At 44.5% G+C, this 27871-nt stretch overlaps 1 protein-coding gene across 4 annotated transcripts; it reads right to left on the bottom strand.

Moving 5' to 3' along the window:
• Positions 1 to 27783, bottom strand: GRTP1 (growth hormone regulated TBC protein 1). Of its 4 annotated transcripts, none has more exons than XM_039878776.1 (8): positions 27650 to 27783; positions 26077 to 26228; positions 18962 to 19120; positions 15703 to 15827; positions 13154 to 13250; positions 4518 to 4690; positions 4249 to 4434; positions 1 to 574 (listed from the first exon to the last, which is right to left on the bottom strand). In XM_039878776.1, exons 1-8 carry the CDS (start codon positions 27691 to 27693, stop codon positions 485 to 487), a joined length of 1026 nt encoding a protein of 341 aa, XP_039734710.1. In that variant the 5' UTR covers positions 27694 to 27783; the 3' UTR covers positions 1 to 484. The 4 variants fall into 4 exon arrangements, with proteins under 4 accessions (XP_039734710.1, XP_039734711.1, XP_039734709.1 ...); XM_039878777.1 differs by lacking the exon at positions 27650 to 27783 and adding an exon at positions 26615 to 26824 and having other exon boundaries at positions 4244 to 4434; XM_039878775.1 differs by lacking the exon at positions 27650 to 27783 and adding an exon at positions 26615 to 26820.
• Between the last annotated feature and the right edge of the window lie 88 nt (positions 27784 to 27871).

Genomic DNA, 27871 nt, shown 5'->3' with positions numbered 1-27871 from the left:
TATGCTTATTTCTGGTTTATTCATATAATAATTTTTAAAAAATCATTTTTAAGAATTCTTTCTAAAGAGAAATCACTTGGTACATGCACAAACCTTACATAAAGGTAAATGCTCTGCCACAGAAAGGAATAAAACATTTAATTGGCATTAATAACACTAGTAACCATCCACTGTTTGGTTTTTTCAATTGGCCGACGAGCTGATAATCACACAGTCATAGGTATTGACATACTTTATTAAATACAAATGCATATCTCTTACATTTTATATATTATTGTCTCAGGTAAAAATATATTTTTAGAAATTTATGACTTCACAGCTCAATCAGTTACAGAATGACATGATTTTATATTGCTCTTTAAAAAAATTCACAACTAAGGTGTAGAGACATCAAGTATTTTCAGCACTAAAAAGGAAAGCAGTAAAAATTGGTCAACTCTGGAAATGAAGTCTTGTGGTCAGTGGAGAGGGGAGAAAGTCTGAGTCACCCCTGCACCAGCAGCTTGGCCCTACAGCTCTCTCGAAGCCTGGTGATAGTGGTCATAGACAAGCTTCCGGGCTCTGAGAATATTTTCTGGAAGAGAAATGGAAAGACTTTAAAAACAAACCCAAAACATGTTTTTACCTTAGCTGTCCCGTTACAGGCTAGGCTGTGGCAGACCGACCGACAAAAACTGGCCTTTTGCACAGTGAGGGAGGACAGCCCTCAGTCCCAAGTAGTTCTTTATAAGTTCTGGATATTAACCCTTATCAGATACTTGGTTTGCAAATATTTTTCCTCTTCACTCTTGTTACTTGTTTCATTTGCTGTCTAGTTTTTGAGTTCGAAGTATTCCTATTTGTGCATTTTTGCTTTTGGTGTTTGTGTTTTGTTCTTTTTGTTTAGAACCTTTAACTGTATGTATCCTGTAGCAGCTCTGAAGCCTGTCAGGCCATTCATGAGCAGACTAAGTAAAGCGTAAGAAACCAGATTTGAGAAGTGGAAGCAGAAGAGCCTCAGACTAATTTCTAGCAAAAGAGAAAACTGCTTCACAGTCAAGAGTAAAAAACTGTGCCTCAGTGAGAGAGCAAGCACACAGGTGGCCAAAGCCATGGGACTCCAGAGGCAGTGTTGTGATTGGCATGAAAACAAACGTTTCAGACTAGGGTATGTGCCATCGCAGCTTTATGAATAATTTAATAATCATTTGTGCAGTTACTGCTGAGAAATCCACGGTTATAAATTAGGCCAAATGTTAAGAAATTCACGGTTATAATTTAGGCCAAGTGTAACTAGCATTAAAGTTTTTTTAAAAAATTTCATTTCAGAAATTCTTCCATAGTTTCATAATACATGGCACCAAAGGTCAAGGAAGAATATCTATATAAATATCCACATTCTTGAAAAGTGGGAAGTAAATCAAGTCCTCTGAGATGTGCAACTGTCCTCTGAGTGTTCAACTGTCCTCTGCCCATTCATGTTCCACTGAGCTCCAATATGAGATCACTGTTTTTATTCTCCAGGAAATTCTAGAGATTCCTGTATAGGATTTCAGAGAGCTCTGATGTATGGACTGCAAGTGCTGTGCTTTTGTTTGTTTGTTTGTTTGTTTGTTTTTTAAATACAGAACTACATATACAATTTTGTAGAGATCGCTGAGAAAATAAGACTCACTATACTATAGCTGCTTCCCCGCCGACTTCCCTTGAATGGCTACATCTATTCTATGCAATGATACACGATGTTTCTTTACACAGTGTTTTTATTTTGATGTGGGTAAACTGGTAAAACCTACCCAGTGTCCTCATGATCCTCTGTGCTTCCCTGGAGCCAGCCATGCTCACAGAGCACCTTTGGGCCAAGTCCTGCTGTGGACAGCTCACCCACCTGCAACCGGCTCACGGGCAGACCAGTCAACTGCCTTGCTGCTTCTTGCACTTTATAAATAGTAGTACTTATTAAGCACTTACTACTGTGTGCAAGGTACTCTGCTAAACACTGAAATGATAATGCTAGTTAGAGCTAAAAACCTTGAAAGCATTAGGCTGAGTTAAAGAAGCCAGTCACAAAAAGTCACACATTGTTTGATTCCGTTTATATGAAATGGCAAATCCACAGAGACAGAAAGTAAACTGGTCCTTGCCAGGGGCTTGGGGAGGGATATGGTGTTCTCTTTTAGGGCGATGAAATGTCTTGTAACTAAATGATGAAACTAGATAATGAAACTAGACCTCTGAACTTACATACGTTAAAAGGATGAATTTTATGGTCTAGGAATTATATCTCATTAAAAACAAACAAACAAAAAAACCTAAACAACCCTGGGATGTAGGACTTATCATCTCCACTCTATTATAAATGAGGAAACTGAGTCTAAAAGAAATCATGAAACCTGCCAGCAGCTATACAGAGAAGGGCAAGCTATGATTCTGCCTGAGCTCAGTGCCCAGCTCCTACGAACTCCTCCACATACAGACTTGTATGATACCTGGAAGAGGCACAATCTTGCCATCTGCTGCTTGGAGTCCCCTTTAACATTCTCAGCAAGAGGCCACTGGGCTACTTGAAGACTTCGAGGATGGAGAAGTTACTCGTTCCAGAGGAGGCATTTAGTCATGGGTGATGGGCTCCAAGTTCTACCTGATAAGCCTCCAAATTAATCAGTTATTGGTTTCTGTTCAATAACTGATTAATCAGTTATTGGTTTCTGTTCAATAACATTTCTCGTCCGTCGTCACCACCTCCTCTTTACTGAGATTGCTGGCTGGTGAGTATGGCCTGGTATGAGCTGAAATGTCAGCGCTCATGACCGCTTATCCTCCAGCCATTCAGAAGATGCATGTGACCCTGGTGACCACCACAGCAGCTAGAGGGGAGGTCATATCTGAGGCCAGGTAAAAGTGAAACCCCCTCCCTGCTGGAGCCCCAGGATGAAGGCCTTGGGTTTTCTCTCACTCCCCAGAGCTGCCCCGCTTCACTTCCAGAGTGGTGTGGAGAAAGCTCAAGGCAGGAAATCTCTGGCTCGGTGCCCTAGATTCTTTCTAAGACGGTCCCAGCCACCAGAAGGCCGCCCCTAGCCGCTCCCAGCCAAATCTGCCACAGCAAAGTGCTTGCTCCCTTCCAGGGAGGTGTGGAGAAGTAGCTGGCCTTCCCAGGAATAGAAACAATGTGCCACATGAATACATCCCTGTGCCCTCTGCTACCTCCTTTGAATTTGTAATTACTTCAAATGTAAACGTGAAAAGCAAGGTGGGCCAGGCACTCTAGATCAAGGTTGCTCAGTGCCAGCAGTCATTATCTCCCTCCAGGGCCATTCCAGTTCTGGGCTCTGCTCCCACCTCTCACCCTCTTCCCACTAGGCCATCTAAAACCTGCCTTACCAGCCTAAGCCTGCCCCAGCTCTGTGGCCTCCTCAGAAGGCCTGCTGGGTGCAGCTCCCACTTTATTCACTCAGCAGGTCTGAGTCATCTACATCAGGGGTCCCCAAACCCTGGGCCATGGATCAGTACCAGTCCACGGCCTGTTAGGAACCGGGCTGCACAGCAGGAGGTGAGTGGTGGGCAAGCGAGCGAAGCTTCATGTGTATTTGCTTCTGCTCCCCAGCGCTAGCATCACCGCCTCAGCTCTACCTCAGATCATCAGGCATTAGGTTCTCATAGGAGCACTGGTCCCTGGTGTCAAAAAGGTTGGGCATCGCTGGTGTACATAGCCTGTGACCCCACTAGGACGAGGAGAAACAGGAGACCTCCTGTAGACAGGGTCATCAGAAAAGCCCTCTGAGACCAAAAGCACAGGCAGCAGGCTCAGCAGGGGCTCCAGGACTCAGAGAACTCTGCCACCTCCTAGGCCCAGAGAAAGTAAAGTGTGGATTAGACATGTTTGTGTCCTTGAGCCCTCCATGCTTCTGCCCTGGTAAACCTGGACTGGCCCTACAGCAGGTCTCATCGGCACTGGACCCTGCCCACTTCAGGGCAAGCTGCTGCATGGCTGATGGCACAGGAGGAGGGGCAGCAGCCACTAGACTCCAGGCAGGTGGCCCCCACGTATCTGTCAGCAGGCCCTGGGTGCCAGGAAATGGGCCTAGAAGTGGCTGCTTGAGAAGGGAGGGGTAAAGGGACTCGGCTAAGACAGAGGTCCAAAGGAAACTCAGGGACAGATGCTTTGCCAGACAGACAGATCGAGTGCAAAGCCAGGACACCCACTTCACGGGCTGAGCGAATGGAATAGCAGAGCAAAGCACAGGCTGAGCACACACAGACATACCTCACCTGCATAAAAGTGTGACATTCCATCACAAAACTCCCTTTGGTGATCTCCTTGAACTTTTCACAAATGTCTGCAACACTGGTGGCTTCCAAAATAAAAGCCTGATGTTGTTTTATTAGGGTCAGGGCCACCCGGAAGATAATCTTTGAGCCTTCATTGAACAAACAATCCCAGATTCGAAGCACTGTCTACAGAGAAACAGAGAAATGGTGCATCACTGCACGGTGACCTCAGCCAGCCCTGGTCCCAGCAAGGCGGGGGACACACTCACCTCCACAGGCAGGATGTCCACAAACAGGCAGATGAACCAGCGTGACACGACCAGAGTCCACAGAACACCGTGCCCATCCATCAGGGCCGCCACCGCCGGCAGCTTGGTCCTCACCAGCTCCCCCAGGACCTCCTGGTCCATCTTCAGGCCCAGCATTGCAGGGCTGTAGTAATCTGTCACGGGGATGAGGAGAGAAACCCAGAAATGTGTATCACTTGGTCCATAAACCACAGCCCCTGCCAGCCCCATCCCTCATTCTCCTCTCAGCCAGGGAAAGAAAAAAGGGCTATTCGTGGAGCATACTCTCCAGAAGAGGAGGAGAGACTTGGGGCAAGATGTTGCGCTGTGCGGATGCAGGGGCTCCTGGAAGATATTCCCAAACAAAGCCCCCCAGAATCCCTGGGGGCTCTGGATAGTGAGGCCCTGCTGGGCATCGGTTAAAATCTGCTGGCAGAAAGCAAGGATATTTGCACACCCATGTTCATAGCAGCATTATTCACAACAGCCAAAAAGCGGATGTAACCAAGTGTCTACTATGGATGAATGGACAAACAAAATGTGGTCTACAAATACAATGGAATATTATTCAGCCTTAAAATGGGGGGAAACTCTGCCACATGGTACAACATGGATGAACATCAAGCTAAGTGAAATAAACCAGTCACAATAGAAATCGTATATGATTTCACTTATGTGAAGTGCCTAGAGCCATCAAAATCATAGGTAGAATGGTGGGTGCCAGGGGCTGGGGGAGGGGAATGGGGAGCCGTTATTTAATAGGGACAGAGTTTCAGTTTGGGAAGATGAGAAAATTCTGGAGATGGACAGTGGCGATAGTTACACAATATGGATGCACTTGATGCCACTGAACTGTATGTATACTTAAGATGATAAACATGGCAAATTTGACGTTATGTCTATTTTATCACAAGAAAAATAAAACTTTAAAAATGGGCCTTTTTCCCGTCGTGTCAACTGAGGGAGAGAGCCTCTGCAGTCAGGGATCTACTCACAACAGGCTTCTTGGTTTGGGGGCGGGTGGAGCAGGCACAGGACCACCTGGGCTGCAGAGACAGCCCTGCCATAGCGAGCTCCTTCCTGGGAACAAGACAAACCTCAGGGTGGAGGTGGCTATGGCCCGGCCGTGGAGGACAAGTGTGCAGGAACAAGCCAACTCAGTGTCACCATGCCACGCCCACATACAGAGTAAGGAAGGGGTGGGGCTTGAAGCAGGCAGCCCCTCCCCATCCCCCTGCACCCACCCGCCTCCCCAGAGCAAACAGCGTGGGTGAACACAATATTGGAAAAATTTGGCCTAAACCACAGGATATAGGGTAAAACGTGTGCCCTTAATGGGGCAAACTTGGAGCTTCGAGGACAGTGGCTGCCTCGGCCATGATGGCTTCTCCAGCAGCGTGCCAACACCCCCTGTGCATCCTGGGTCCTCTGAGCACAGGATGTACTCTCCCTTGTCTACCAGTGTTGTGTTTTTTACTTATTCCTCTCTATTTTATAATAAATTGGAACATTACACAATAGAGTGAAAACTGAAAAGTGAAAGTTGCCCCCCCAACACCATTGTCCCCAGGTAACCTAATCATCACTAAGCAGTTTGACTGGCCTGCCCCATTCTTTCAATATCACATAACAGATTTACTTACCTTGCAAAGAGGACCTTTTGCACACTCTTTGCACATACAACCCTTTGCACACCCTCATATACATGGCCTCACATACCTTTTGTAAGGCACCTTTGCAAGGATAGGCCATAACCCACTCTACCAGCTCCTGGACAATGGACATTCAGACGCTGTCAACCCACATGCATGTGCTCACGTGTGCAGAGACATATGTACACGTGCAGCTGCTGGGAGAAGGTTCCCATGGAACCCCACATGCTTTCTCCAACGTTAGGGCAGAAGATCCTTACATTTACCAGAAATTCTATAAGGAGCCAAGTGTCCCCACCACTCTGAATATAGAAAGGCAGAGGCAACGTTAAGTCTAACATTTTTCTCGTTCATTCCTAGAGGGATGACAGCTTAATTTGGAGAAATCTCTGCTCTGTTAGTGGCTTGGGGACCCTGGGCTGTCGGAACACGGACAGCATAACCTGCTAAGGTGACCTCATGGCCACTCTGTTTCCCTCATTACAGGGCTCGGGCGCTGGCAGGCAGGCAGTCATTCCTACAGCTCTGTGACCACAAGCTCAGACAGACAGACAGACAAACCAACACTTCCAACAGCATGTGTATCTTTTGAAGGATACTTTTCTGGCCAAAAAACTTTCTAGCCTGTTAATGTGATGTATTATAATAAATTTTAATTCTTAATTTTTGCTATAAAAACTTAGTAAAAGTAACCTATGTAATAAAATAGGAAACTGCACACATTCTGCATACTGTGAAACATAGTATCTCCTCCTGCTGCTCCTACGCAGTTTGGTCACTCACCGTGGCAAAGGGACGAGATAAAATCTTTTGGTTAAAATTTTAAAATAGTCATTATAAATATTGACATGCTATCACAGCCATGTTGCTAACTTTCAAAAAGTAAGCTAAAATAAATTATGTTAAATACTAAAGTACACTGAAAATAATTTAATAGAAGCCGATTTGGTTATAAAATACCAGGGATTAAAAAAAACCTTCCTTTTCATGTATTTTTTATCTAACTCTTGAAACTTTGAGCCATTTGATCTCTTTTTCCTTTTTAATTCAGCAATATTCTGGTCCATCTGGAGAGAAAGAAGCAAAGGTCCTCTGTTCTCCTTTCAAGAGTGTCCTGAGTGCCAACCCAATTATATGAGTGACATCTCAGAGAGAGCCAGGTTTAAGAGCAAGAGTGATAAGAGGATTTGCCAAGAAAGACATTTAAGCTGCAAGCACAGTACGACCTTGTTCTTGGTTAGAGAGGCTTACAGCAGCTTCCCAAAATAGATGTCAAAAGCACAACCCATACCGCCACAGGTCTGAGTCAGTCACCAGGAGAAGATCACTGAAACCCTCCCAACCTCTCCATTTTCCTTCCTCAATGTATTTTGCCCTTGATTGTTGAAAGCGAGACAAACTACAATTCCTTCTAGGCCCTACCTGCAGCATTGCCCTAACTACGGTCTGAGCAGAAGGGCACACATCAGGGCCAGCATTTGACTGCGCACAGGAACAAAGAAACACCCTACACAGCCCCTGAACTGGCCTCGCTAACCTTGGGCCCCGAGACATGATTCTCCTGGGGACACTCACCTTTGCAAACAACCTAATGGCTGTGTCAGCACATAAGAAGGCTGAATGGTGCTTTGCGGGAGGGCGGGGGGTGGGGTGTGCAGGGCAGGCACAGGGGTACTGTCTCAGGTGTGGGTGCTGCTGTGTGGGTGGGGGTGCACAGATTTAGAAACCTGCCTGTGATTATTGCTACATAAGTAGTAAGTGCTAGAGCCGAATTCAAACCTGTGTAGTCTTCATTTTAAAACTGATGCTCTTCAGCCCAAGGATGAAGTGCCTGCCTGTGGAAAAGCAAGCACACGTCTCACAGGAGTAGGGCACAGGCTATGGAATGCAACACACAACCTGGGGGAGACCCTACAGGTAAGTTAATCAAGAGGACACGTGGCCTACATGCTCTGGTGCAGTTGAGATGAAGGGAGTTCAGTGATCCTTGCCCTGTTCCACCTCTACTCCTCAGGGACTGTGAGCCTCACCACACAGAATATGCCTTATCAGTCCTCATGTCGGCCACACCCTCTAGTCTGAGCTGGGGTATTTCTGTGATGAGCAATTAACAACCTGTTTCCCTTTGTTTCAAGGGAAAACAGGTCCGACCAGCTTTTCAGGATGCCAATGTATAATTAGTTCATTATTGCACTGACTCCTCACTCTTCACTCAGTGTAATTACCCAAGATGTCACTCCCCACTCCATTTTCAAAGTCAGATGGCATCATTAGCACCAGGAACTCAGAGCCTGGTCCTTACATGGATTTTCTGCAAGTCTCAGGAGTCCTCTTCTAACCACAAAGTAGCTGATTCTGCTTTTCCTCTTGCATCCTCTCACTGGATGCCTTTGTTTAAGTGGTGACTAATCAGGGCAGTCACCATTAGTTCCCAAAGAGGCTGCCTGATGTCACAGGAGGTCTGCATGAGACTGAATTCTGCACATGGACGTATGACTGCCACGTTTCGTGTGTAGACATTGCCTGTTTATGTTCTGTTGACTTAGGACCATAGAGGCATTTATGTGTAAAAAGTGAAATCCTTTAAGTAAACTGAAACTATTAGCTTTTATGCAACAACGTAATAATCCTGGAAGCAGCGGTGCCTGAGGAGGGCTCCATCAACAAGGCAGGAGGTGGTGAGGCGGGTCCTCTGACTATGAAGTTACTCTCTGCCCCTAGTTCCACCTTTGTGAGAAGACAGTAACAGAATGCTGTCTTCAGTTCTAATCTGACTTTTATCCTGTTTCAACTGCTCTGAAATCGGGTGTCACTGGCCCAGAAGTGGCAGCCATCAGAGGGCTGTGCTGAAGCCTTTGATGTCCTACTTCAGTGGTGTTTAAATCTGCATCTCTTTGCTTACAGGAAAACTTGGTCATCTTTTCATAACTCTGTTGCCATTCAGGTTTTCTATTTTGTAAATTACATGTTTGCTTTTTCACGTAAGTCTTGAATCCATTTGGAATAGAAATAATGGTCTAATTTTGTTTTCTTCCATATAGACAGTGAACTGCCAAAGAATGATGTTTTAAATAGTCTTTCTTTCCCCACTAATCAATTTATCTTACATACCAAGTTCCCACAGATTAAGAGATATATCAGTAGACTAATTGATTTATGGCCACTCAATTCTGTTTATCCATCCATAACCTACTACCACAAAATTTTCATTATTATGGCATTATAATAAATTTTCAATAATCTTCTTTCAAGCCTCTTTTGCTTTACTTTGCTCTTGATTCTTCTGTATGATTAAGCCATCCTTGCATTCCTGGGATAAACTCTTTAGATAAAAAATAATAATACATAACCATCACTGGATTCCAGTTGCTAATGCTATTATTATTTAAATTAGGATTTGTATGGCTGTATTTACGAGTAAGATTAGCCTGCATGATGGCAAGGTTACATTAGCTTCATAACATGAGTTGATTAGTAGTTTTCCTACTTTCTGCAAGATTTATAAAAAATAAAGGAATTATCTGTCTCTTCAAGTTTTGATGAGATTTTGCCTGTCTGTGAAGATATTTTGTATGTTTGTGCATATGTGCATTTAGATGTTCCATTTGCTCTCAAGTCAGCTTCGTCAAACTGTTATCTCAAAATTATCCATTTGTCTCTTCAGTTTATTCCTATTCTCTGATGATTTTTAAAAATCTACAGATTTTCAAATTATAGCACCCTTTTCATTTCTAAATACCTTATCCATTTTTCATCAGTCTTGCCAGAGGTTTGTCTATTTTGTCAGTTTTTCCAATAACCAGCTTTTGTCTCAGTTCATCTTTTCTATCTGTGTTTTCTTTATTTCCTATGTCTTTAATTTCCACTCTTTAATCTGTGTGCTTATACACATATGTATATATAAATGCACAGAAAAAATTCTGGAAATATATACAATAAATTGATAACATGATAATAAGTACCTCCACGTAGGAGAGAAATGGGAAGAGAGTATTAGTAAAGGAAGACCGTCGCTTGTTTTTTCTATAATCAGTACTATATTTTTTGAACTTTTGAAATAAGAACATATTTGCATTTTTTGTATAAGTAAAGAAAACAACTAAAAGCAGGATAACTGTGGTGCCGAAATGATCTAGTTTGTGCAACCAGAATTCAGTGAACATGACACAGAGCTGCCCTTTTGCCATTTGGAGAGCCCTGCAATGACAAGATTAATCCTTTTTTTCTCCCACAGCCCTAACATTTTTACTTTGATATTTTCTTTTGTTTTTGAATCAAGACCTGATGGCCCTGCAGTTTAGTTTGACTAAACCTAATAATGACAGAAAATGACATTTCGTGAACTTAAAACAAGTCTCTATAAGGACACTACCACCTTAGGGGCAATGTGGAGTCTTGCTTTTGTTTTTTTGTTTTTCTAAGTCAGCATTTATCACCTCCTAATACTCTATTGTGAAAATGAAAGGAAACCTCAACTGAAATTGGAGGTGGGAAGGTCTGTAGAGAGAGCACACACACCGTACCATTTGAGATCCAACTACCCCAAACAGGAAGACCTCAGTTACAGATCTCAATAGGAAGAGAGTCAATTACAGTCCACAATACTTTACTAATTTACTCATCCAGTAGGAGGAAGATTTTCCTCTTGCTCAGCAACAAGCCCAGTCAATGGAGACTGTGCAGCTCAGGCAATGAGAAGCTGTCATCACCTGAACTCTTACTTTCCTCCAATGAACTTTCATTTTTGTCTTGCTGATGACTTCCTTGTCCTGCCCTTCTTTCTACTAAAGTCGCCATCTTATATAACCCCTCAAACTCTCTCCCCACTTGCTAAAAAAGTTGCTGCTTGATTCATGAATCATTTAATAAAGCCAATTAGGTCTTTAAATTTACGTAGTTAAATTTTGTTTATTGAGTGTAGAGGAGAGACTTTTCCAAGACATGATAGATGCCTGTCACTCATGCTGGACCTGGGCCAGAATGGAGGTTGCTTTCTGCAAACTCCATTTAGAAGCTGTCTGATCATAATCATTCTGACATAAATCGTCACCTCTCCCTTGCCTCCTGCTATGTGCTGGTTTCTGGAACAGATTGTTGTCCTGACTTGGTTAAACATGTACTAGTACCTGTGACTACTCCTCCTTTTACCCTATATAATTCTTTGGTACTTGCCAAGCAGTGCAGGGTTCCATTTCATCTTGCAGCCACCCAAGACACGTCTCATTTGTAAGTTTCCCTTAATAAACTCTACTAATTACCAGACTGGAGTGGCCAGCCTCTTTCTTCAGTCTTTCCCTGCCTTCCACTTATTGAGGTAGATTTTCAGACTCGTGGCTTTTCCTTGGGTCTGCATGTATGAATATTAAAACTATATATTTTACCTATTTATTATGAGTTGTGTTGTGGTTGCTGTTGCTCATTGTTTGACCTCTTACTACAATGAGATTCCAGAAGGGCAGGGCCTTTTATGTTTTGTTCACTGACATTGCCCAAACTCCCAGAACTGAACTGATCGTGGATATAAATATTCATTGTAATATAGTTGTAGGACATAACTGAAGCAAACAGCGAGTGTGTTACAAAGCTCTGTCAATATTTCATTTGGAAAGTCTCTTGACACCCTCTTCTTCATAATTTCCCAACTGCTGCAGTTTAAGCCTTCGTGTTGAAACTGGGACTGCTAGAGTCCTCTCCCACTTTAGACTCTTTCTCACAGGCAGGACCTCCCCAGCATGCCCTTCCTCAGAGGCAGCTCCATCCAGTCTGGCCTCTGGCATGTCCACTCCTTAGTCCTTGTTAATGGCACCGAGCATGAGGAGAGCCCCATCTCCCTCTCAAGAGAGAGAGCCTTTCTTTAATGGTGCCACTCAGGTTCCCTCTTCCATGGGGCATCTGCCAAGGGCTTAGAGTCATGTAGCTATGGATCTGAACCCAGGCTGGGCTGCATACAGCTGTGGGATTTAGGTCTTACTTGCCTCATCCGTAAAATGGATTAATAATTGTGTCTATGTGATATAGTTGTCCTGAGGATTGAATGAAAATGTTGGCACAGTTTAGTGTGGAACCTGAAACATGCTACATGCACACTGCTCTCATGTCTCAACACAAAGTTCCTGGAGATGTAAGCCAGCTCTCCAGAGGAGGCCCTGGGCACTGTCCTGGGGTGCTCTAGCCCAACTCAGAGAAGCATGCATGGGGGAGGGGAGGAACAGGAAGGAAACTCTGAGGCAGGCAAAGAAAACAAGACTGACCCAGGGCTCACTGCCATGAAGAGCCGTAACCTCCCGATCCACCGATCATGAGGACTTCGCAACTATGCTTGCCTTTCAGGCTAAGCATGATGCTCACTGTGACCATCACCATGATCATGGCTGGGGAAGACAGAAGGTCGAATTCACCCCAAGTCCTCTCCCACCAAGAGGGCTCTGGCCACTTCTCTTCCCAAAGTGGGCCTACTCTGCAGCGTATAGTCTATACTGTGCATTATAAAAATCGATGGTTGTTTACTAACATATAAATTGTTGGTTAATTAATTTGTAATTAAGATAATTAGTATTCATTAATAAACAGAAAAGTTGAAATGTATGAAAGGAATGATTTTCATCTTAACAGTAATAATAGTTGACAATTATTGTATTCTTACAACCATTCACAAACTCAATAACAAATACATGCATGAAACCAAGTGAACCTCTCAGGTTTTGTGATCAATAAGACATACAATAAGGCCCAACAAGCCTCAACACAAATGGTACAGACTGAGGAACAGATGAGTTAAGCACACGGTCTCAGCCAAGTTCAAGCTCTAAGACACAAATGACTGACTGCTCTAGCTCGTGCCGATCACCTTAAATATTTTCCTTCTCCTTAACTCCACTGCAAAAAGGATTTTTAACCTCAAATCTCAAACAATTCAATTATGTTTTAATTAAATCTTGACCTGTCAGCTGAATCATTTCAACATACCAGGTAGTATTCTTCCAACGAGAGCATCTAATAGCCAAAAAGACTCTTCTTCGTTTTTTGTGATGAGAATCAGATATCCCGCTATAAAATTCATTCCCTGAAATTAGAAAAATGAGAAACAGAAATTTGTGTCAAGTTTTAAACCACTGTTAGGGTCTGTAATTTGGGGGCTGCTACCTACTAACTTTCCATTTCCCTTGCTCTTCTCTAAAACTTGCATAATTCTAGAATGACCTTTCAGTAGAACTTTAGAGAGACTAAGGATCTAGTGATGCGTTTAGTCAAACCTATACAAAAAGGAAGAAAAAGAAAATGGTTAAAAAACTCCTCTGAATACTGCCTTAGAATACTAAAATCAAAGGTGCTCTCCTCAGCTCATGGTAGCCTTATGATAAAATACAACTTACAACTGGTTTCTAAAAAATTAACAGCAGGAAACTCTATATCAGAGGGGAAACTATACCAATGACCATATTTCATAAAATCCGTAAGGAACATGATCTGACACATGGGGATGCTGAAAGAGACTTTCATGTTCAAGATTATTTTGGGAAATTCACAGTGTACATTTGTAAAAAGGCAGATGTTGCTAAAATACTTGAAGTATGTGATTCTCTTATCTGAGAGAAGCAGCCGGACACTGGCAAGGAGGGTGACACTAAACAGTGAGTTAGTGTTATCTCCGGGTGGCTGAGTTTCAGACCACTTCTGTCTTCTCTTTTGCTTGTTTCTATTTTCTACAAGTATGTATTTCTCTAATAATAAGAGAAAGATCCAAATTTGTCAACCAACAATATAAAATGAACACAGAGACACAGGGAGAACGCCATGTACAGAGGAAGGCAGAGATTGGGCATGTGTCTAAAAGCTGAGAGACTCCAAGGATTGCCAAAGACCACCAAATGTGGGGGATCCTCCCCCACAGCCTCAGAAGAAACCAACCTTGGTGATGTTTCAGCTCCTGCTGTTCATGCCCCTCAGCTTGTGGTACTTTGTCATGGATTTCCAGGAAACTAATACAATGTGTGTGTGTGTGTGTGGTGCGCATACACATGCGTGCGCGTTCATGTGTATATATGCACATATATTCCAAAAGCCAACAGAGTTTTGGTGTCAGGCTAATATTGTGTGGTTTATTTTTTTTTTTAAGCTATTTTTAAAATCCACAAGAACAATAACTAGAATAATCTTTGGACAACTTCTCAGCCATCCTACCTCCCCATATTCTAAAGGCCAGTCCTTGTTTCAGGACAATAAGTTAACAACAGTAATAAAAGCTGAGAATGACAGAAATTCTGTATGAGAAGAACGGACTCACCCAGCTTTATCTTTTTGCAGGCACTAGCCCCACGTAACAGAGCAATGTAGAAACACAACATGATAAATTATTCAGGTGAATATAAGTAGTAGCTATGGTGCTTCTTTGCTGCTGGTCTTTTCAAAAGGATCTGCCTCACTCCTCCCATTTCCCCCCTTTCCTCAGTGGAGCCCAGAGCCATGCCACATGCTGTCCACATAGGACCACAGCTGGCAAAGCAACTCCCGCTACACAAATGTTTGTTCAAATTTTATTAAGGACCTAAATACTCCCGGCTCCCTAGCCTTAATGATGAACTTCTGGAGCCCTCACCTCACCCACGACTGTTAGATGTAAACTTCCAATCACTATGGGTTTCATTCACCAACCTCTCAGGAAACCTTTAGACAAGCCTCAGCCTCCAGGAGCATGGCAGCCTCAAAGGCAGGGAAAGCCACTCCCACTTTGTGACAGCCATGGTGACAAGTAGCATTCCCGGTAACAGGCAGCAGGGAGGTCTTGCCAACACCTAGCCAGGAACACTAGTCAGCTCAGGCCTTGCCGGCCTCCAGAGAGCTCAGAGACCAAAAAGGTCTGTCTCAAGGGAAGTGCAGCCACATTACACGCATGCACCCACAGGGGGACACAACTGCTACTGCCAACTCATGCTCTGCTTGCTTTCCCTGCCATGAATAAAAGTGTCTCTTTAACACACTCCAGACTGAGACCACTTCAGGAAGGAATGAGAAATGATTCTTCCCCACCTCACATGCGCTTCATGAGGCAAATCCAAAACGAGATGACTGAGAGTGGCAGGTGATGAGGCATATCATTACCTTTAATTTCGGGGAAGATCCGACTTCCAGAAATAGCCTCAAAGAATACCCCCACCCCACACACGTGTGCATGCGCATGCGTGCACACACACACACTCGCCCACAATTTGCACCGAGGCAATAAGGTGCTGGTTACTTTGTGTTCTAGAAAATACAGCCCTGTGTTCACCTAAGTGACTTCCTATCTGCTTTCCAACTTTCCTGACCCTCTCTCACTGTGGTCTGATACAAAATAAAATCTTTAGAGATTTTACTGCTTTTCTAACTGGGAAATATTTAAAGTCATAGCTAGTGCAGGTGTTATGACTTAGGGAGTGTATGAACTAGATTGATAAAGAATACCTAACATACACACGGAGAACATCCCTGTTAAGTCTGTGGGGGTGTTGATCGGTTTCACCTTCCTGAGGGCTTACCTGGCAGTACCCCACACCTTGGTTGTGGTGCCCATAGGCCAATAGCACATTGTACAGGGTCTTTTGTAAACAGGGATCTGCGCTCTTCCGGAATTTTACGTTGTCTGGGAAGGTCCTGTTCATATCTGCGGGGAAATTCATGGCATAGAATTATTCGAAAGGTGTGAAGAGAAGATTAATCTGTGATGTGCCCAAATCCTCTTTGTGTCTACCCCTAAGGGAGGCCTCAAACCCCACCTGGTGAAGTGCTGGGCTCTGTCTAGGGTTTAATGGTTTCAACTCTGGTTACGCATCTGAATCACCTCAGAAGAGCCTGGCTGCCCTTCACTGGCAACGGGCACCTGCGGCCTCCACAGTCAAGGCCCTGGGCACAACCGCAGTCAGGAAGAAAGAGGAGGGCACCCCCTGAACCCCCTCTTCCCCTCCCTCACCCACCCCTGTCCTTCTCTACTCGCACCCCAGGAAACGCCAGTGGGCCCCAATAGCCAGTTCTCTCAAAATCAGTGGCAGCAAAGTGCCCTTCTCCGGGCTGAAGCCTGAGCTGCTACAGGGTCCCCAATTTTTCCTCACTTTTCTCTGCCCCACAGTTCTGCCTGCACCTCCATCCTCAGCTAGGAGAAGGCTTAACTCTAGGACCACAGGTGACAAGTGAACAGTTTGCACAAAACTTTGGAAAATTTTCCAAAGTCTGATGATGGAAAACACAAGGAGTCAGAACACACTGAGACGCCCTCTCAGAGATAAACAGACAAAACCGAAGTAAGAATGAAATAAACTTGGCACTGCCGACCCTGTTTGCAGGAGGGTTTTGGCCAGCCTCTTCCTGCTTGTCAGACATCCACTTCCTCAGCCCAGCCCTGCTGGCAGGGCCCAGCCAGTCCACGCCATGGCCCTGTGCAGGGGCACAAGTGCTGGACAAGGTCACCAAGAAAAAACTGTACCTTGTACTGACCCGACGGCTGACTTTTTAAAGCTGAGTTTTATATTTTAACTCTGCAGAACAAAGAGGATATATGTCAACTTAAACAATTACACCTTTTCTGACTCTACACACTCCACATAGATAGTAGTGTGCTTGCGAGGGTGCTATATGTGTGATTACCAAAATGGATTGGGACACACACACCCTTACAGATCTCAACAGAGAGTACACATAACCATTAGCTTTCTCTGTCATGCTATATAACATAAGCATACAAAGTATCTCGCCTTTGTGCCCAAGGAACTCTAACCTCTGTTTTAGTAAGATGTCTACACAGCTTCTGTAAAATGTTGCAACAGTAATTCTGTTCCCAACCTCTGGCCCCTGGGCCTTATCTTTGCTTACAAAAAACTAGTCATTAGTAGAACAGTAAGCTTAGTTCCCTAAATCACATTATTTTTCACTGTATGTTTTCTACAAAAAAGATTTTTCCCCCCTGGAATTCTAAGCATTTCAAAAACTGGAATTGATCAGGAGGCAATGAGTGTTTTTTAATAATTCAGACTAGAATGACCAGCTGTGCTCATTCCTATGTAACAGTTTTTATTATGAAAATTTTTCCATATGTTTTGAAATCTTTCTACAGAAAAAGCCCCTTCCTCCCATTACAGAGGTAGATGTGGACAGGGACATTCAGTCTATGCTTACATGACACAAAGCATCCATTCCATTGTTCCTATAAAATGATTTATCCAGATTCCTCAAAAATACAGACAGTATTACCATGTGATCCAGCAATCCCGCTTCTGGGTACATGTCCCCAAAGAACGGAATCAGGGTCTCAAAGAGATATTTGTCTACCCATGTTCAAAGCAGCATTATTCACAACAGCCAAAAGGTGGAAGAAACCCAAGCATCCATCAACGGATGGAGAGTTAAACCAAATGGTGCATATACATACAATGAAATATTATTCTGTCTTAAAAGGGAGAGAAATTCTGACACACGCTACCACATGGATGAACCTGAGGACATGAAGCTCAGTGCAATAAGCCAGCCACAAAAGAACAACTCCTGTATGACTTACTCATATGAGTCATCAAATTCATAAAGACAAGAAAATAGAAAAATGGGAGCCAGTGGCTGGGGATAGGAAGGGAGAGGGGAGAATTAGTGTTTAATGGTGATAGAGTTTCACTTTGGGGAAGATAAAATGATAAATTTTATGTTATGTATTTTTACCACAATTAAAAAAAATATTTATCCAAAAACACTGGCACTAACAGAACTCCTAAATTTATTTTTCAAACAAACAGCAACATTCTATTATATTTAATATGCATGCCCTCACTAGGACCTAAGGTCCGGTCCTAACCCATATCAGCATTTCTGGTCCTGCTAAGCGACGCCCCCAGGCTGTGCCTGCAAAGCCAGCAACAGCTTCTGTTCTGAGGCCTTTTGCCATGGTTTGCTATGCAATCAGGATGCAACCAGCAGGTTCAGTGGCCCCAGCTCTCTCCACTGGCTTCTGCCCTGGGGATTTGAGACTCCAAAAACTGAAGCACTCGCATTCCTTATGTTGGGGACACGCTACTCTCTCATGGTCACGAGTCAGTCCAACGTCTCGGCACTTTAAAGTAATTGGATTTTTTTAAATTAACTATTTGTGTTTAAATCTATACTTCTCAAAAACTGTTAAAATCAGAAAGGCAGAAGTATTTCCTAAAAATCTAACTATTTAGGTTAAACTTTTTTTTTTTTTTTTTGAGCACTTTGAACTTCTAACGGCCAGGGAGCTTATGCAACTATTGAAAAAAATGGAGGAAAAAGAAATTAGAAGCCAAAAATATCAGCATTCCTAGACATTAAGAGTTAGACACAAAGAAGAAAAAAAAAAACTCCAGTGTGTGGCTTTACAATACGTGGGTAGCTAATTCTTTAAGTCCTCGTGTGTTACTGTCAGGCACAAATCCCTTACAGCGATGATCCTACTATATTATGACTGCTTGCTCAGCAGCCTTCTCACTTTCCTTGAGGGATTCTTCATGGAAGAAATATGGTCTTTTTATTACCGTTTTCCTTACCTGCTAGATAGGCGCTCAAGTATTTGCTGAATGAATTAAAGATATTGTTCTCCCCTCATGAACGCTTAACATTTTGATTTTTCTTTGAGAAGAATATAATTTCAAATTGAAATCAGTTGGTGCATCTTTAGCAATGTTCATTTCTTCATCAACATCACTTCAAAGGCGGGTGCAAAGACAATTTGGGGGATAACATCTGCTCCTCCTCCTGCCTGGGCTGCCGTCTACCCAAGGGATGGATACTGCACGTCACCTGTCCTGATGGCCTCCTCCAGGCTGTCATTCCTCTCTCCCTGGAGAAGTCGGTGGTAATAGCCAGGGTTCCGGTCCATCTGAGCCTGGGCGCCACTCACCCCCATCCAGACGCGGGCCCGGTGCTCGAGCGGAACACCCTTCCGGATATAGCGCTTCACTGAAACCAAGAGAGGGGGCTGCTTCAGGACAGACAAGCATTTCCTGAGGTCAGAAAGCTGGTGCAGGGGCTCTTTGAGCAAACTGCACTAATTTTAATGCTTTTACTTCAACAGTTTTCTCCCTAAGTCAAACATTAAAATGTGCAAAACTTCATACATCTCCATCACAACTGGTACGTACAGTCATTACAGAATCCTGCTCTCCATCCCAAACAGAGCACAACCAGACAGGAGGCTGCAATAGCCTCTGATACTTCTACTTCACTGTCCACACAAAGAGACATGGGCTACAAGATCCATCCTCTGGTCTTCCCTCACCACTGACGACACACACTGTGCCAGGCACGGTGGACATGAAAATGGATTAGCCACAGACCTGGCCCCTAGCTCTTGCTCAGGGATGACTTGGACCAAGAACAGTCACTGTGACCCAGGGTGCAGAGAGCAGAGCTGGTGTCTGCATAGGGACTGCACATAGGAGGAAATACCAGGAAAGCGGGAGGTACAAAAGCCACATCAAGTGAAGGGACATGGAGCAGGAAGAGACCCCCAGGTCGTCCTGGGAGCTACAGGCAGAGCCGTGAGGGCCGGAAGGACAGCTGTGGGCAGACAGACTCGGAGGCCCTAGTTTGCCAGGATCAGATGCACGGTCCTTCCCTGAAGGTGAAGGTGAAACAGCACGGACCAAGGTTGCTTGGGTATTCTGGAAAGCCTTGTTCGGCTATGTAGAAGATGGACCAAGGGGGCAGAGACCAGTGAGAGGCCAGGCTAAAAACAGGAAACAGCAAGTATCTGAGCTGTGAGTTTGTGTGATGAGTCTGGCAGGGAGTGGATGGGCTTTAGCTGCAGAGGTCCTCGTCCTGTTTTGCAGCTAACCTCTGTAAATTCAGAACTACTACATTTGGGAGAAAAGAAGGCAAAAACCATGAGCAACCTCAGTTCATCAATATTTAATAACTTCTCAGGAAGATGGGAAAGGTTTATGAGACTGATATTCAAATTAATTACAGAAAGCCCAGTTATACTTTGTTATACTTTTAATGACCTTAATCTAACCCCAAAATAGTTCATTTTCAAAGCAAATATTCACAGCTTTGTTTTCCTTCGATTGTATATTATATATATCATTATTTTAAAAGAAACTACACTCAAGGAAAAAAAATAAAAGTTCATGCAATTAGTGAAATTCCACAAGCTGCATAAAAAGAAAAAAAAAATCTGAGGCACCTACTGCATTTAACAAAAAAAAAAAAAATTATAGAAATAATGTTCTAGGTTACAGTCAAGAAAAGCACTATGATAAAATCTTATTAACTCACACTCCAAGGTGATCCACAACTGATATTTGTACATGAGCACCTAAAATGGAAGCTCCAGGGGGCCAAGCCTCCTGCATTTGCCCACTCCTAGAAGGGTATGTGGAGGCAGTAAATGCACACTAAATATTTGCAGAATGATGCAGGGATGACAAGGAAGATCTGAAGGAGGGAAAAAAACAGACCAAAACCATCCACCAAAAGCCAAAGAAAACTTGACACTCTCTTTGCCAGTTTAGAAGCACATTGTAGGATCATGTCCTGGCAAGAACGTTTCTATATGATCCATTCATATTGTTACAGGAACATGAAAAGCATAAGCTTTATTTTTAAGCCTACCAAAGACACTAATAATTCAGCCTGACCTTCCTCCCAACTTCGTATGATTTATACTAAAGTTTGGCTGTAGGTTTCATGAACCTTCAGAGGGCATCATCACCAGGAATGCCCTGAAGGAGCTGTTAACCATTCTCTGCTAACCAGCAAGGGAGAAGGGTCAGTCCTAATGCAGGTGGGGACTATTCTAACTTAGAAGGTAGCAAGAAAAAAAAAGACATGCAAAAATCAATGGTACTTCTACACACTAATAACAAATAACTGAAGTCAAAAAAATGAAAATGGTATCATTTATAATAGCACCAAAAATAAAAGGAGAAATTCCTACAGATAAACCTGACTAAATATCTGCAGGATTCAAGTGCTGAATGCTGCAAAAGTCCAAAAAGACCTAAATAGTGGAGAGATATACCATGTATACCATATTCATGGATTAGAAGACTCCACATTGTTAAGATATCGGTTCTTCCCAAATTGATCTATAAATTTGATGCAATTCCTATTACTGTTCCAGGAGAAATACTTAGTTCACCATGACAAGTTGATTCTAAAATTTATGTGGAAAGGAGAAGGAACTCAAAAACCCTCAAAAAAATTTGAAATGAAATTGGAAGAAACAGGTACTATCCGATTTTAAGGCTTACTACGGACTTACAGGAATCAAGACAGTGTTGCGGTGATGAAAAGATATACACATAGACTAATGGAATATAAGAAAAAGTCCAGGAACAGACTAACACAAATAGAATCAATTGCTTTTCGAAAAAATTGCAAAGGAACTTCAATGCAGACAGAACAGTCTTTCCAACAAAAAATGACCAATAAAAATACTAATAATATAAAGTGCTGGCAGGAATGGGGCCCAGCAAGAACTCTCATTCGTTGCTGGTGAGGAAGCAAAGTTATGCAGCCATTTTGGAAAGACAGTCTGCAGTTACCGTATGATCCATCACTCCCATTCCTAAGTGCTTCCTGAAGAGAAATGAAAGCTTAAGTTTTCACAAATACCTCTATGTGAATGTTTATAATGTTGGCTTTACACATCCCAAATGTCCTTCTACTGATGAACAGATTAAAAAATTGTAGTACAACGTACAATGAAATATTCCTCAGCAATAAAGAATAAACTATTGAGACACCTGAGATCATGGATACATCTCAAAGGCATTTATGTTAAATGAAAGAAACTAGACTCGAAAGGCCATAAGCTGTATGATCTCATTTATAGGACATCCTTGGATGACTGAATTACAGAAATGAAGAGATCAATGGTGGCCTGGGGTGTGGTGTAGGGGAGGGGTTGGGGGACTGGCTACAAAGGGAGAGCCAAAGGGAATTCGGAAGATGATGAACCGTTTTAAATCTTGCTTGTGGTGGGGCTGACATGACTCTATGTGTTTGTCTAAACTCATAGAACAGTACACCAATAAGATCACTGTAAATTCTGAAAAATAAATTTATAATATAAAGTAAAAAAGGGTAAAGTTGCAAAATGGTTAAACCCTTCACTCTGGAGTCAGACCTGGCTCTGCTGTGACTTCCTAGCCCCAGACCTTGAGCAGGCCTCAGTATTCTCATCTGTAAATGGAAATAAAGCGCTCAGCCTAATATCTGAAGTACTGTCAGCACTCAATGAATCTTAGTTGTTGTAACAGTGATAATAATACCTAGAAGTTTCAGAGAACAAAGACTTCTGCTACTTTTTGATATTAGTTTTCCGAACAATGTTTCTTTAGAGAAGAATGAAAATAGTTTACTTGGCCTCAAAACGGACACTTTCCCAAGGGCAGGGCTCACCCACAGGTCATCACTGACATTTGCAGAAGTGTAAAATGTAAAGAAAAAACAGTGGTGAAGTTTTTTTTAAAAAGAGGCTGAACCCCAGAGAATTTACTTCCAACTGTATGCCCCAACAAAGGAAATCTCATTTTTTGGTGTTTGTCTTTGAAAAACTACTTTTGCAATTAACTTCTAATTTAGATGGTGTTGATATTCGAAGCTACTAGGAAGGAGGTCCAGAAGATGCAAATAGCTATGAGGCTTTTTCTCTTGCAGAGCCCCTTCACACCAAGAAGGGAAATGAGAAGGAAAAAGAATGGGTGCTAGGCCAAGGTAAGACTAAGTGTGTTGAACTTGATCTTCAAGGTTGAGGGAGAAAGAGCAAGCTGTCTTAAGGGCTTCTGGTGGATATTTGCTATGGACAAAGAAAAATGAAAAGATAATATTCATCATATACACAAACAGCATAAACTATAGCTGTTATCTGAAGACATGTTGAACGCCAAGATTTGCAGATCCTTGTGTTACTGAAGCATCACAATAGGCAATACAGATGGAAGCCCTTTTCCAAAAGAGAAAAAACATGATAGGACCAAAAAAGCAAGACAAGGTGAAAGAACAGGATCGAAGGGGGATTTCAAGATGTGCTTGCTGATATTCAAGGATGGGGTTCCAAAACTGAGTTCCCTGGCTATAAATGTCCACACTGTGGGTCCAACATCCATTACCATGTCATCTCTTCCCTGGGATGTCACATATCTTACTACACTATAGTCAGCCTAGAATATGGGGTGGAAAAAACTGGATTCCCCTTTCTGGAATAACTCATCCAGTCTTGTTTATGCGTAATAGCCCACTCTCTCAGAGCACTGCCAGTGCTGGGAAGTTCCCTGACTGTCACACCCAGAAACCACACCAACCTCCAGCAGTTAATACCCTGGATCACAGAACTGTGTGAGCCTACACACTCATTGAACTTATCTGTGTCCCCATTTCCTGAAAGAACATCAGGCCACTTGACACTGAATCCCATCCCCCAGGCTGAAGGTCACCAGGAATCCAATATATTTGCTCCTGAACCTGTTATGCCAATCATACTTGTTACCATAACCACACAGTTTAACTAACATAACATATATCAAAGAGATATTAAAGCAAGCAAGAAAGAATTATTATTTCAACAAAAACCAAGTTAAAGTCTTAGAAAGAGTTGCTAGATAAGTGCTCAAAGTGAAAGCAAAAAGAAAACAAAATCTTTCAATTAGGTGTAAGATAACTGCAAAAGATAAGGAGAAGAATAAACATCGGGGGAGGGGGGGGAGTCTGCATTCAGATTGCTTTTATTCCTGCCCTACTTAGAAAAAAAAATAATACTGGAAAATATTTTCAATACTGAAAAATGAATTGAGAGTGTGGATTCTGCAGGAAAGATACAGAATTGAAATTAGTGGACCCACCCTATTCAAAGAAAAGAAGATAACTAGAATCAAAGGATGAACATGCATTTGTGTTTTACATAAAAATAGAAGGTTTAAAAATAAAAGGCTTATTATGCACGTACGTACATCTGTACATTCTGTAGTGATTCTCCACTTTAACTGACCTCTGGGTCAGTAGTCCAGAGTTAACCATGTTGGACAGGAGGCCTTCTCCTGCACTAAAAGCCAAATGCAGACCCGTGGGTGTGGTTGCTCCATCTGTACACATGTGTGCGTGTGTGCATACTCATGTGTGTGCAAACCTTGTTCCTAGGGGGAGACATAAAGACAATCACCAGTGGTCACCTCTATGGGAGACTGGGGTCTAAAGCAGGAGAAACTCCATGTCACTTTACATCTTTTAATACGATTAAGATGATTGAACACGTACGCAAACTGTTTATTTTTATATACTTGTGTGTAACTTCTGAAAACAAAAAGACCAATCAACTTTTAAGAATGAATTAAAAGGAGAAAATAAAGGCAGATGTGCTGCTGGAAACACGGTAACGCGGGGGCCACACAGGGATGGGTATCAGCATAAGGTTCATGTAGGATGCACACAGGATATTGGCTTCAGGAGTCTGTAAAGCAACAAAGGACCAACCTTTAAGGTCCCTTCCAGCTGATTTTATGAAATGCTAGTTTACCTGAGGTTTTACTAAGCACTCCCATCAGAAACAGTCTTGAGAGAGGGCTGGGTCGAGGGACACGCCAGTGGCCCAGCGTCTTGGGATGACAGCCTCCTCCTGACCCCAAACCTAACAGACAGTAAGGTCCCAGATCCACCTACCTACACGCAGCCCTCTCAATTAACTCCTCAGGTATTTTCCAAGCACCTACTGGGTGGTAGGGCAACTCTGCATCCTGTTCACTAACTCCTTTAAAAGCAAAAATAGGTCTTCTCACCCCCTTGCTCATAAATCCTTTTATAGTTGGCTTCTCTCTGCCTGGTCATGTGATGTGTGCCTACATGTGGCCCAGTGCAGGGCCCCTTGGCTCCATCTCCGGCCCCTCCTAAACACATCCCTAACACTCTAGTCACACAATTCTGTCCCTTGCAGCTGACTCCTGTCCTCATCTCTCGTCATTAATGTACTATTTCAGGAAGCCCCCATATGCCCCTCTGCACCATTTATCTGAGTTCCCTTAACTCTCAGGGCACACTCCTACCAATGTCCTCACCAGCTGCCTGGCAGATACTGATTAAACACTTCATTCATTCATTCAACAAATACTGAAGCCAGTCCCTGCCAACAAGAATGGATCCTTGATTCTAGCAGGGTAAACAAACGATATAATAAATTAGATCTGCACTGCATTAGACAATGAGGAGAAAATAAGCAGGGAAGGGGTAGTAGGAAGTGTGTGGATGTGTGGTATGATGGGGGGATGTGCTGTTTAAGACAGGAGCTCAGGAAGGCCTCATGGAGGTGGCATTCAAGTCAACACCTGAACAAGACTAGGCACAGGTTGAGGGAGAGGCTGGGGAAGAACTCCAAAGACTCGCAGGAGTGTGCTGGAGGAACAGGGAGGAGGCCTGAGGGTGGAGGCCTCCAGGCTCAGAGAAAGGGAGGGGTGGGGCTGAGGCAAGAGAAGAGGTGAGGAGTCCAGTACCGAGTGGCTTTCACTTTAAAGGAAGCAGGGAAAGCTCTGTTACAGGAACGGACACGTGGAGAGCCCTGGCCAATCTTACTTTGAGCAGTAGGAAATGAAATCAGTTTTCTTCTGGAAAGATGGCATGGCCCATTCATATCTGGCAAACAGGCCCATCTCGAAGGGAAGAAAGGATGTCTCTATACCTCAACAGTGTAAGTTCTAGCTTAATTAAAAGTTTTGAGCCTCAACTTTAAGCCTGCATAGGACACATACCTACCTGCCTTGTAATCTCCTGGTTTCCGGAGCAGCAGGAAAGATACACACGTCAGACTCAAGGCAGCCTCCCAGGGTAAGGGGCCTGGGAATCCGAACCCCTCTGCTCCCAGGAGCATTTGACAGCCAGTGACTTGTTTGCTGCGTGAGTGATGGACCAAACTCCAAACTCACCTGTTATACTTTTCTGGACACTACTACTTCCCTTTAGAAGTTTAGACCATTTTATTGCTCTTCTAGTGAGTATCACCAAATAGGTTGAAAAGAATTCTTCATAAGCTGCATAATCAAAGTCTTCAGGTCTTTCAAACCCATATGGATCAATCCTACAATAAAAAGAAGAAAAACCCTGAAGCCCCGTAATAAAGTTCCTCGCGCACGTGCGACCTGCGGCACAGAGCTGCCGGGCCCCACCCAGGGTCCTGCCCCCAGGTCCCCGAGGGGAGGGGCGGTGGTCCGTCCAGAGCTTCGAACCACACGCGAGGGGCGCGCCCTGGTCCCTCCCCTGACGCAGAAAGGAACAGCCGGCCGAGAATAGCGGAGCCGCACCTCCACCCAGGGACGCGCAAGCGCCGGCACCCCACCGCCGCACCCTCCCACTCACTGCACCCCCAAATCCCGCACCCTTACACCCTCGCATCCCTGCGTCCCGCACCCCCGATCCCAGCACGCCTAGGCTGGGCGAGGGTTGTCCCGGACCGTGCGCGCCCACCTGGGGACCCGGTCCCGCGCCGCCTGCGCGCGCTCCGCAGGCTCCATGCAGGAGAGCTGGGGTGGCCGCCTGGAGACGCCCGGACCGCGGCCGGGTAGAGGTGCCAAATCCACCTCCCCGGACTCTGGGCAGCTAAAGTCCTTCCGCCGCCGCGGGCGCCAGGAGGCGGTGCGGGGGTGCGGAGGCGGTGCTGGGAGTGGGGAGCGGCGGGGCGGTGCTGGGGAGCAATGGTCTGAGGTGGGAGGGGAAGCGGCAGCACAGAAGGAGGAGCAAGAGGGGGGGAGGAGGAGGAGGAGGGAGACTGGAGGTTGGGGGCGTGGCGTGGGGTCAAAGGGAGGGAGGAGGGGGCAGCAGGGCCCAAGAGGACGCCGGGGAAGTGGGTTGCACCCAGCCCGCCGGTTCTCACGGGGAGGACGGGGCCTGGAGGCCAAGTTGCAGCTGGAGCCTGGGAGCTGGGGTTAAAGACTGCCCTGGCCCCCAGGAATGACAAGAGTGAGGCCTCTGGGAACTAGGGGATCGGGGGTAAAATTGGTGGGGCGGGTAAAAAGGTCAGGCGGCAATGGAGGGACACGGGGGAAGCGGGGCGGGATTTCAGGGAACTCGAGGAACACGATGGGGAAGGCTTGGGGCAGGACAAGGAATCCGGAGGCGGAATGGTGGGCGTGGTTGGTTCCTGGGTACGGAATGACCGGGGGGGTGGGGGGGGGATGGGAGGATCGTGGGCGAGATCCCGGGGCTAGCTGTGCAGGCGCGCGGCAGGTCCCGCCACCCCCAGGCCACCTAGGCCTCCAGTAAAGGTTGGAGGAAGATAGATCTGAGATTCCTTTAAACCTCAATGCCCAGCTGGTCCATAGGCCAGATTCTGATCTGTGACCCCTTTTTATTTGCTTTACACAGAAATAGCAAGTCTTATTTTTTACTTGCTCTTCTTCAGCTTACGCTTCGGACCTGAGAACAACACAAATTTAGACGATCATAATTGTTGCACCCATCTAGGGAAACCTGCCCTGTTCCTTCCTACCTCCCCAAACTTGCCTCGTGGAGATAGGGTCCCAGTCCCTCCTGCATGGCGTTTCCATCCAGGCCTTGGAAAATTATAACCGTGCCAGGAACCACAGTGTCGGAACTGGCTGGCTGTTGCTACTACAACCCAGCAGATGGAGAGTTGTGCCGCACCCTGTAGGATTGCCACATGGGGTGACTTGGGGTTAATGGCTCAGGCGGCTGCTCCAGTCCCCAAACAAGGCAGAAATGGGG

The sequence above is a fragment of the Pteropus medius genome, unplaced genomic scaffold, assembly GCF_902729225.1.
Source record: "Pteropus medius unplaced genomic scaffold, Ma_sr-lr_union100, whole genome shotgun sequence".
Classification (NCBI taxonomy): domain Eukaryota; kingdom Metazoa; phylum Chordata; class Mammalia; order Chiroptera; family Pteropodidae; genus Pteropus; species Pteropus medius.
The sequence above is the reverse complement of the archived record's forward strand: the minus strand, read 5'-3'. Positions and strand labels throughout refer to the sequence as shown.